Raw genomic sequence first — 11,123 nt, 5'->3', positions numbered from 1 at the left:
GCAACAAGACACGCTTCAGTGCTCAATTGCTAAAAGACCAAAGCGACGACCTTTTCACAGCCGCATTGAACTACCTGACACGTACCTACACCGCCTTCTGTGACTATGTTGCGCGTGTACTTTGTAGTTGTAGATGCACGTAATAGTCTGGAAAAATGTTTGCAACGATTTACAGCTAAGGAGTAGAAATGCTTGAGTCAAATGACAAAGGAGGCTTCATGTTGCTATTAGGAAAGGGATATGGTAGGACCAAAGGACACGATAGGCCATACACACTTATTATTTCCAAATCTTTATCGATTCAGTTTATATTACAATATCAACAGAAACTGATGATTGAGTAATTTTTCAACCTCCACTAGCTTAATCAAACACATCCGTTGCAAATCTTTCATTGCGCAGCCCCTCGAACCACTCCTTGGCCTTTGTATCATCCACATCTCTATTTTCCTTCTCTCGAATCGTCTCCTTTGCAATCTTGATCAGTGTCTCCTGAACTCCGTCACCAACACCACGAGACCCGCATACGAATACCTTGGCACCAGCATCGAAGAGTTTGACGACTTCTGCGCGATCGTGATAGATACGGTCCTGGACGTGTTTGCAGCCGTGTGTCTCTTCGGGTTGCCTTGAGAAGGCCAGGCGAAGAGAGACTGCACCCATGTCTTCCCAGCGCTTGAGCAAGTCGCTGTATATCAGGTCAATGGAAGGTGAGTGACAACCGTAAAACAGAATGGCAGGAGCCAGCTTGCGGCCTGCTGCCGCTTGAGCAGCACGTTCCTGGATGAAACCTCGGAAGGGCGCCAGACCCGTTCCAGCGGCGATCATGATAACGGGAACATTCTGTGAGTCTTTGGGGAGATGGAAAGCCTGATGCGAAGAGCGTACGTTGACATGGAGTTTGTCCCCAGGCACGAGGTTGGCGAGGTAGTTTGTTGCTACACCCACATACCGTCCGTGTCCGCTAAGGGCTGGCTGGTCGACCACCGAGTATGTCAATGTGACGTGGTTCGGGTTCCACAGTGGTGAAGACGAAATGGAGTATTGTCGAACACGCATAGGCGGTAACATCTTGAGGAAGATACCCAGGGGAAGCTTCGTGGATGGGAAGCGCTCCAGGAGATCTAGCACCGAAACTCGCTTTGCAGTGATCTCCGAGCTAAAGGCTTCTTCTGCAAGACGAGTGAGCTCCTTCTTCTCGGCATCGTCCCGGGTGCTCTCGAGGAGGGCTTGGACATTGCGTTTGCTGGCGGGTTGCGCAAGTTCAACATATGCCCCGAAAACATCAGTGGCGCTAATGGGAGTATCGGTTGGGAGGATAGTAGGACCAGCGGAGTTGATTGTGAGCATTGAGTCCCAAGTGAGACCAAAGTATCTCATCGCGCGATGGATGTTCTCCTTGGGGTTGAGGGGTAAGACGGCTAGATAATCGCCTGCAGAGTACGTCATATCAGACGGCAGACTGATCTCAATGTGCCTTTTCTCTGTGGCATCAGAGCTGGAAAGAACCTCGACCTCCTCAACGCGAGCCTCACGAACATCTTGGCGCAGCGTGGATGATCTTGGTGCGGTGACCTCGACATCCAGCGTCGTCTCCAAGGAGCTCTCTGCATCTGCCTCTGTAGAACCGTACTTTTCGCGCAAGGCAGGCCACAAAACTTGGTCCTCCCATGTCTCAAAATCGGTGAAGATGTCACCAGCTGCAACGTCAGTAGTACCCATTGGCACCAGTCTGGTAGCACCTCGCTCCTCCAAGGTAGCATCAAGGTACTTTGGAACCTTGTGGAAAGTCTTTGCCCAATCGCGGTGGCCGCATCCGAAAACGGCGTACGAGACATTCTCGAGCTCTTTTTCTTTGAGCGTGCCCACCCAGTTGACAAAGTGCGCGGCATTATCAGCGGGCGCTCCTTCGTAAGATGGGGTCACAATAACGACAGGTTTGTCGGTAGGAAGGTTCTCGCGGGCAGTGTCCAATGTGTTCACCACATCTACCTTGAAGCCATGGTTTGCAGCATCGCTAGCTAGTCGATTTGCAAGTGCTTCGCAAGTTCCAGTGTTGGACCCATAATAGATAGCCATAGGCTTCCCGTTGCTGGTTGCGGCTTTTTTGACAGGCCCACCCTTGGCTAGGGCTGGTTCATTGATGCTTGACGAAGCCAGAGATCGTTCAAGTGAGGTGGGGGATATGCCGCTGCGGAGATGTGCATGCATATAAAAGTCTTTTGGCTTGATGGTGAGCGTCTGCTTGATCTGGAGTTGATACGACGAGTCATCCATTGTGAAGTTGAAATTCTGCAAAAGAATAGCAAGCACCAAGAGAGCTTCTTGCCAAGCGAATGGCCTGCCGATGCAAGCGCGCATGCCGTTACCGAAGGGCTTCCAGCAGTCGGGAAACTCTTTGTTGCGTCGTTCGAATTCTTCATCCAGCATTCGTTCTGGGCGGAACTCCTCGGCATCTTCGCCGTAGACAGCAGGATCACGATGTAACTAACACAAGAGAGATTAGTTGTTTTGATACGGCCACGGATTGGCAAAACTGTCTTACCATAGCGAGAAGTGTGACTATGGGAACACCGGCTTTGATGGCATATTTGCCTCCAATAGTAGTGTCTTCCTTGGCAGTGATTCCGAAGGAAGGAGCGGTCGGCTGTAGGCGCAGACTTTCTCGGAGCACCGCGTTAAGGTATGGGATCCGTGACAAATGCTCGACTGTGATTGGACCCTTACCAATGACGTCGTCCACCTCTTGCTGAGCCTTTTCGTAGGCTTGTGGGTTCTTCAGCAGGAAATAAAATGTGAAAGAAAGCAAACCTGATGTAGTTTCGTGACCAGCAATCAAGAAAGTTATCATGTTGTCAATGACGTTATCATCCTGTGGATGTTAGCGAGAGTTTCCGAGAGAAGCAAGGAATGGTTGACATACACTCATTTTCTCACCCGTCTTTGGGTCCACACCACTGAGCATACCGTTGAGCAGATCTTTCTTGTCGGTGGGGTTTTCTCTCCTTGTCTCAATGACTTCCAGACTAGTCTTGCGCAGCAATTCTATGTCTCTCCAGTACTTCTGGGTCTCTGCACCATAGAACATTTGAGAGATGGGATCCCTTCGCGCCCGGTCGCCACTGGTTCTCAAAAAGTCGGCCATGGCATCGACGAAAGGATGCATACGTTCAGAGTAATATGAATTGAAGCGATAGTCCATTGCACACAGAGCAATGGTATCCAGTGTTAGCCGTGTAAAGTCGTCAGTGACGTTTATGACATTTTCGGGTCCATGTCTCGCCCACTTCATCACCAACTGAGAGGCAATATCGTGCATCTCGTCGAACATGTTGCGGATAGCGAGTGGACCAAGCTGGGGCATCAGTATGCGATGTGCAATACCCCAGTTCTTCTCTTGCGGTCCATATGCTGTGAAGAGTCCATCGTGAACACCATTGCGGACCTGATCTAGAGAAGCTGCAATGATTTTTGAAAAACGTTCCTCATCGCAAATTTCGTGCATATGGCGCTGATCGGCAACAACGATTCGCTCGCCACCCAGCCAAAACTTCCATACCGGGCCTGGAATGATCAGTGGTCTTTTTGTAAATTAGATAGCAATACCCTGTCACAATCTGGTACGGTTGATGCAGCGTTGCATGGAGTTTGGGAATTTGAAACAAGTTCAAGGTTTCCTTGGATTTTTTTGGTTTGCCCATGGTTGACATTGGGCGTGCATTGGAAAACTGTGGGAAGATGTATGGGATGCCACTTACCATATTTCAAGGTCAAGTTGCACATTGACTGTATGGGGCAGTTTGCGTCGATATCTGCAATGTTGCCAACAATGGGCAGGCCAGGAGGGCCTGGGATTGGCTCAAGCTCCATTTCAGCGACACGAAAACGGCAATGCAGTGAAAAGGTAAAGAATCTAGAATGAAACAAAAGGTATGGTTACAAGTGTGCAGGATGTGCTGTGAACAGTATGCTCTTATATAGGACGGATGAAGATGAGAAGAAAAAAATCTCCGTTACAGCACGTCGTTTGCCAGATGACGCGCTGGGACGTGGCTAGGTTCTCTATGCGTTCCAAGTGGTGCCTTCTCCTATGTTGGGACCTATTGATGCGTGAGAAAGATGCCTCGGTCGTCAAGGAGAAAGTCGAGCACGGTGATTCGTTGTTTCTGACTAGGGCGGTGCTCCGACTGTGCGCTAAAGGTGGGGCGCCACATGCAAGAAATGGCTCGGCCGTGATGGAGTCAATGCGAAAAGTGGTATAAAATCAGAATGGATTGATGGCCGGGGTCCAATTGTCACCATGGTACAGCGCAGAAGGGTGTTTTGGGAAGTCAAAGTGCTTGGAGAGAATGAGACAAGGTCAATGTCGGGGCGGAGAAAAAGAGGGACATGCCGATCCTGACGCCATGCCAGCGCAAGTCTCGCGTAGACATTGGCCCATGTCATTGCTGGTGTGGCCATGCACATGTCTTATTCGAGCAACTGTAGCCACGCCGACGATGTAGGGTCGGAGGCTCCGCTGGCACCGATGTGCCGAGGTTGAGATGAAGGAATCGTCTGCGTGTGCCTGTGCGTGCTGTCGGAGCCAGACATCTTGGCAGTCGGACGCCTCAAACTGTGGACACTTCGGCCGCTTGGTTTCATCTTGACACGCCCATCGGCCATGGTACTCTGTGTGTAGTAGTATGCTGTTGAGCGGGCAGTGGGCGGGTGGTGTCTTCCGGGCCCGTGACCCCGGCCAATGGCAGCATAGGACATGCGACGGTGAAAGGACCATGCTGGTTCGGGCTAGATCTCCCGGACGCCCTCCGCAGCTTCCTTCCCCGCATGCTGCACTTGCCCATCTCCAACTCCCCCAATGGCTGTCCCATTGCCGCCAGCGTCCAACCTCCATGCCATCCTCCTCGTCACCAAGTCGCGCTCGCTAGGGCCTCGTCTCGTCTTCCACTATCCTCCACTGTCGCCATCGGCAGCCGCTCTTGCAGCTGCCAAAGACCCGGCCTGGTTCCGTCACGACGCGTCGACAGTGAGCGGCGAGTCGCGCAGCTCAGATAGTGACTGGGACAGCAGCACTGACTCGGACGACGATAACGATGTCGAAATAGGGAGTCGTACGAGTGGCGGCCGAGGATCCGGAAGAATCTTGACCGGCCGAGTGAGCGACAGGTCCAAGCTTGGCGCTGGCGTATGGGGCAAGCAGGAGACCATTGACGAGGAAGACGCCGACCAAGATGACGACAACAGCAGTAGAGAACGCAGGGGAAGGGGAGGCGACCATGATTGGGACACTGTTTTGGGCTTCAAGACAGACGCACTCGAGAAGATGCTGAGCCCCAGCAAGGACTACAACAAGCGGCGCTTCGAATTGGGCGTTGAGAGCATCGTCTTCGTCGGCGCGCCCATGTTTGTAAGAGAGGATGGGCTCTGGAGGAAACTCAAACGAAAAAAGAAGAAGCGATCCGACAAGGAGAAACTAGAGGACATCCATCTGGCAAAGAACCTGCCCACCGCAGCTGCCGACGATGATGATGACGATGGCGCTGATTCTCCTGAACCACCCCCAAAGCCAGCTCCTGAGCCGTTTAGATACCCAGAGGGCTTCGAGCCTGGTTACGGGCATGACTCCATGTCTAGTGGACCATCCGCAGCCCCGTCAGAAGCTGGGTCCGATACTCGAAGCAACTCGACTACCCACGACAATAACCCCGACATGACCATGTTCAATGTTGTCTTCGTGCTGAATCCTCCCGTCTTAGAGTATCAACAGCGTGTCAAGGAAATGTATGACAACGTCACGCGCAAATACGCAAAGGCGCTCAAGTACGAAGAGGCGCGCTTCCAGTATGTGTGGAAAGAGTCGAAGCGCATCATCGACATCAAACAGCGAGCAAAGGAAACCAACCAGTCTCTTACAGAAACATGGCGCAAGATTGTCAACACATCGCCTCTTGCCAAGTCCATCGCAATCATGTTTGATGCAATATCGCATGACAAGATTGCGCATATCCACTTCGATGCTACCTTTAACACGTCGTTTCAGATACCTCAAGCAGACTCCACACCATATCTGCCCAACGCTATGGAACCACAAATGCCGGGCTTATGGCTGACAACGTCGAATGTTGTCCTCGAGGATGATGAAGCGCCCATGACACAACATGCTGCCTTGCTGCTCCTTGAAGATGCAGAGGTATTGATCAAAGACCTCGGTGGAGATGCATCAGGCAACGCTGCTGCTATAGCCTTCTACATTCGTAACATCATACCCACCAAGTCACTTTTGAAAATCTCCAAAAGACACAACATTTCAGCCCACGACATGGAGTATATAGCGAGCCATCTCGTCTATTGGCGGCGGGCGCGCCTCATCGCACCCCTGTCACCGCGCGATACATATATTGTCAGTCCAAACGCCGACATGACGGTTCTGCCCGCCGCCATTGCTGTCTATTCACAACGCTTTCCTACCTTGCCTACTTTGCCAAAGATATTGAGTATGCTTTCTGGTACACCCCGGCCGTATAGAAGTTTCATTCCAACAGCTGAACACCGCGACGCCTATATGGAGATTCTAGCTTGGCTGATGCGAGGTGGCTGGGTGACACAATTACGTACCTTTGCCTGGGTGCGTGTAACACCGGAGATCAAAGCTAAAGTCGCTACGGAAATGGATCGCGAGGAGCGCATCAAAAAGGCGGAAGAGGCGCGCAAAGAATTACTTGGAGACAATGAATCAAACGCCGATAGCTTGCTTTCTAACAAACGTAACAGTTTACTGTCTTTGAGCTCTGCGAGGACATCGTCACCGTTACGACGCACTAGAAGGGATGGAGAGGACGAAATGGAAACGAGCACAATTCTGAGCCCACGACTTTCGTCCACAGCAATGACACGCAGCTCTTCTGCGCGCACAGGCTCGGATGCCGGAAGCACGACTAGTCAACGAACAACAATTGCGCTCAATCCCCAACGGGCCGAATCACCATCCCACATTGGTCTTCGAGACGTCAGGCCGCATCGACCCTCGCCACTGCACTTGAAGCCTACTTCTCCCTCTCCATCTCGCAATTCCATCGTCTCTCCGACCTCTCCCCTAGAAAAACCGCCGCCGTTAGATCCCTCGTCCTTTACCCACACCACTATTCTCTCGCCTCAAAAAGCATCTTCTCTTGAGGCCCGATGGCTGGACAAGATTGCGCAGACTTTTGAAGAAACTGGGATTGAGTCTGCAAATCCAAGCCCTCCTAAGAATGCCGACGGTGGACTGGGTGGCATAACAGGAAAAGAGCTAAGGGAAAGCTGGCCAATGCTCTTGAGGCATTTGGATGGTAAGCATGCGATTGAGGACGTGTCAGCCAGGGAAGGTATTAAACGGAAAAGAGTAGCGGCACTATTCAATGCTGTTAAGGAGAGAGGATGGCTGGTTATCACACGGCATTGGTAAGATGAGTTGTTCTCGATCAAAGCGTTACCCGTTTCTTCATACTATTTTGTTGTATCTAATCACCAAATGGGTGTTGGAATACATAGCAGATAACGTTTTGTATACTTTGGAACCTGTGGCATACATGAATTGTAGAGTTACAAACGTGAAGCTGTAGATCCAGTTCTTGGGAATTGGTAATATAAACATTTTAGAGGCTGATTGAGAGTGTAGACCTTTCATGCGGCCCGAATGCGCAATGCACGTCATCCCGAGGTTTCAAGTGTTGCAACGCACAGGCCAGCGACCAGTCAATTGCGCTACTAAGTTTATCCAAAGCTCACTCCATCACAAAATACACATCTATCTGCGCCGTTCCTACGTCTTTGTAGTGTACCGGATACATTTGACATCTAGCTGATTGTTTTCCCTAAACAATCACGTCGCTACTATGAGTAATCTCGGTGGAGCGGGCTTGGGACAAAAAGTCCAGAAGCCGAACCCGTAAGTGCACCTCAATGCGCCTGTCGCATATTACAGCGGCAAGGAAGCCGACAGGAGACTGCTCTTACATGACTTAATTGTACAGTTCTTTGGCTAACCAGAAGCATGTAGGCCCGAACGTGGCTCATTTCCTCTTGACCATGACGGTACGTTTTGCTATGACCGCTCCCTTAATATTCCGGCTTGCTTGCTCGACACTGCCTACCGTCTGCGTATCCAACTTCAGGCGCTGACAATTTGCCCAGGGGAATGTAAAAGCGTCATGATGTCATATCTACGATGCATCAAGTCCCACCGGGGAAGCAACGACCCCGAATGCCGCGACCTTTCCAAGTCATACCTTTCTTGTCGTATGGACCGGTACGTAGACTGCCCCGCCGGCTCTACAACAACCCTATTGGGCTACAATAGACAATTTTATAGAAAAAAAAGGACTGGGCTCATATCTGTCGTGATAACAGGAATCTCATGGCACCCGATTCCTTCAAGAATCTGGGATTTGGTGACGACAGCGAAAACCTTCAAACATCGCAGTCCCAAGATCAAAGCAAGACCCGGGGAGCGTAAACAGGATCAGCGAATCAATAGATGTCAAGGTTTCATGCGGCCTGTTCAGCAAATCCCATAGCATGTGAATAGCCGAGCCGCCATACGAACCCCACTGCTATTCCCTCGCTACCTCTTCGACTTGGCGGGCCGTATTCGCCACCGGCTGAGACCCGCCATGCGCATTCATGCAGCTGCTCAGCAGCCGTGACAGGTTACATTGACAAGACGGCATGCATGCCAGGGCGCGAGGCATGAGACACCACATGGGTCGAAAATGGGGGCATGGGAACTGAATTGAAATGGCTGACGACGGACATGGAACCAGGGTTGCATGCAACAGAAGCAAGCAGGGAAAGTACACTTAGACCTACAGATAGCCCCAGCTTGGTGCACCTAGGATGCTTGCAAAACATTTGAAAGGATGGGCTATGATCATATGCGCCACGACGGGTGGAGAAACAGCACGCAATCCCAAGGCCATATGACTGCTTTTTCTTGAGGCACCCTCTTTTTTTCCTTTTGTGTGAGTGGGGAGATTGGGAGGGAGGGGGATGTGAGAAGGCGGGGTTTCTAATCCTGTACAGTCACATCTCTCTCTTTTCTCCTCTATCTTTTTCTCCTCAACTCCCTTGAAAATAGTTATTACCGGATCTAACCACCATTTACTATCATCCTAGTATCAGCCTGACATGTAGCATGCATGAAAAATATCCACAAACCCGCATACATACACCATTCCCACATTCCAATCCACACCCACAACATGAACATCGTAAACCATCTTTAGTTAGCAACCAGAAAAGCCACATAACGCTTGCCGGCGCAACCGAGACATGTCTCTCCCTCTTCTTCCTAACCCCGCGCAAAACAAAAAAACAGATCCAGGAACCTGTTTCTGTCGATCGCCCTCAGTGCGCGACCGTTGTACAGAGCATCCTAGCATGGGAAGAGGAGAAATGCTGACACAAGGTTCCAAGCAGTGATCGGCATTCCACCCCCTCCCCCTCCCCACACACACCCTTTGCTTTCCCTACTACAGCATCTTGTCAGATGCCAAATTTTTTCGTGTTGCGTTACGCACCCCTCTTTCTTGGGAAAGTTCGATGGCGCGACGGGGGGGGGGAAGGGTGCGTGGGTGCACGGTGCGTATGCTGTGGAGGAGGGTGGGCAAGGGTTCGTGAGGAGATTAATGGCGTCAAAGACAGACGAGCGTTTAGGGTTGGTATAGTTAATATGTGGTTTCGCACATGTATTTATGAAAGACGAAATCGACGGTTAGTTAGATTCCTTTCTTAAAGTGAGAAAGTGTGGTGCCTGAGTCGACGGGCTTAGGGGAGGTGAGTGTATGGTATGTATAATCTTTGAAAGAGCAAGGTCGCTGGATAAAAATGAATTAATACTTCACGTTTTCTTCATATGTACACTTTTTTTTTCAGTGTAGGTGAAATGAAGTAGGGGAATAGAAATAGATATACCCCCTGATGAAGCCACTGATTAAAATACACCAATCTTACCAAACCCCCTCTTTCCTCCTCAATATTCTTCTTTCCCACCACCCTCCCACAACACCCAACATCTCTCTCCCCTCTTTCCCTACCCTCGCATACACGGCTACCTGCATAACTCCCCGTGGTACCGCAACCGTTTTCTTGCGTCACCTAGTTTTTCGTACGATACGGGGGGGGGGGGGGAGGCGCGCTTTCCATATGATTGGTTGCGGGTCTGCAGACCAAAAGGTTTGGGAGGAAACAACGCCCCCTCTCTCCTCCCTCTCCCCCGGGGAATTGATCGGCGGGAGGGGCTTTTGTACACAAACGCGTACGTAAAACACTGCTTTTTTTTTTGAAAGAAAAGCCCATGTCGGCAAAGAAATGGTTAGAAGTGGGATGGAGGATGGATAGGAAGGGGGGGATTACACCGAGATACGATAAAGTAGCCGTCCACAAGTTACCAGCCTAACCTGCCTACCTACTCGGCGTATTAGAGAAGTGCTTGAACCTCACTGCGTTGGCATTCACGCACAGGGCCTGTTTCCAGATCCGCTATAACCCGGTCCTGGCATGAGTCCCTCCATCCTAACCCTTATCCTTTCATCCTTCCAAGGACAAAGGGGCAGCAATCATATTTGTTTCCAACTAAGACCAAACAAAAAGGGTACCTAGACCGTGCTCTATACACTGCTCCCAGTCATCTCATAATGCCACTCCCCCCCTCCAAAAAAAACAAGGCCAAATCAGAGGAACAAATCAAATGAACAAATAGAGACAAGAATAAGGATTAGTATGATATGATGTCAGCGGCATAAAACCCACAAATCCATAACTATTATTGCCCCAACTTTTCCCAACTTGATGACTGTAAGACTTGATTTGTTTTCCTTATCTTTTGTGTGTGTCTCTTTGTCCCGTTCTGCATAAGAAGAAGAAGAAGAAGAAGAAGAAGAAGAGGAGCAAGCTAAAGGATGCATGGTTAGACGATTAAAGCCATACGTCGGCAAGCTTGAGTTTTTTTTTTCTTCTGTGGAAATGTGGCGCAATTGCCCATGAGAGGGAAAAAATAAAAAAAAACACTAGTATTATGTGGTTGCTTGCTAGGCAGGCGATTTCAAGGAATCGCAGGCTCTCTCTCTCCGCCTGAAGGGACCTCT

The 11,123-nt window shown here is 50.4% G+C and overlaps 2 protein-coding genes across 2 annotated transcripts; one reads left to right on the top strand and one right to left on the bottom strand.

The window, feature by feature from the left end:
- Positions 1-285: 285 nt before the first annotated feature.
- PSV08DRAFT_223109 (cytochrome P450) lies at positions 286-3,870 on the bottom strand (the record flags this gene model as incomplete). The annotated part of the gene is made up of 4 exons (XM_014227371.1): positions 286-2,487; positions 2,546-2,872; positions 2,924-3,564; positions 3,759-3,870. 4 exons carry the CDS (start codon positions 3,868-3,870, stop codon positions 364-366), a joined length of 3,204 nt encoding a protein of 1,067 aa, XP_014082846.1. The 3' UTR covers positions 286-363.
- Positions 3,871-4,858: 988 nt separating this feature from the next.
- Positions 4,859-8,494, top strand: PSV08DRAFT_371071 (nitrogen permease regulator of amino acid transport activity 3-domain-containing protein; the record flags this gene model as incomplete). The annotated part of the gene is made up of 3 exons (XM_014227372.2): positions 4,859-7,328; positions 8,173-8,287; positions 8,389-8,494. 3 exons carry the CDS (start codon positions 4,859-4,861, stop codon positions 8,492-8,494), a joined length of 2,691 nt encoding a protein of 896 aa, XP_014082847.1.
- Between the last annotated feature and the right edge of the window lie 2,629 nt (positions 8,495-11,123).

The sequence above is a fragment of the Bipolaris maydis genome (assembly GCF_028858645.1).
Source record: "Bipolaris maydis strain C4 unplaced genomic scaffold PSV08scaffold_7, whole genome shotgun sequence".
Taxonomy (NCBI): Eukaryota; Fungi; Ascomycota; class Dothideomycetes; order Pleosporales; family Pleosporaceae; genus Bipolaris; species Bipolaris maydis.
The sequence above is the reverse complement of the archived record's forward strand: the minus strand, read 5'-3'. Positions and strand labels throughout refer to the sequence as shown.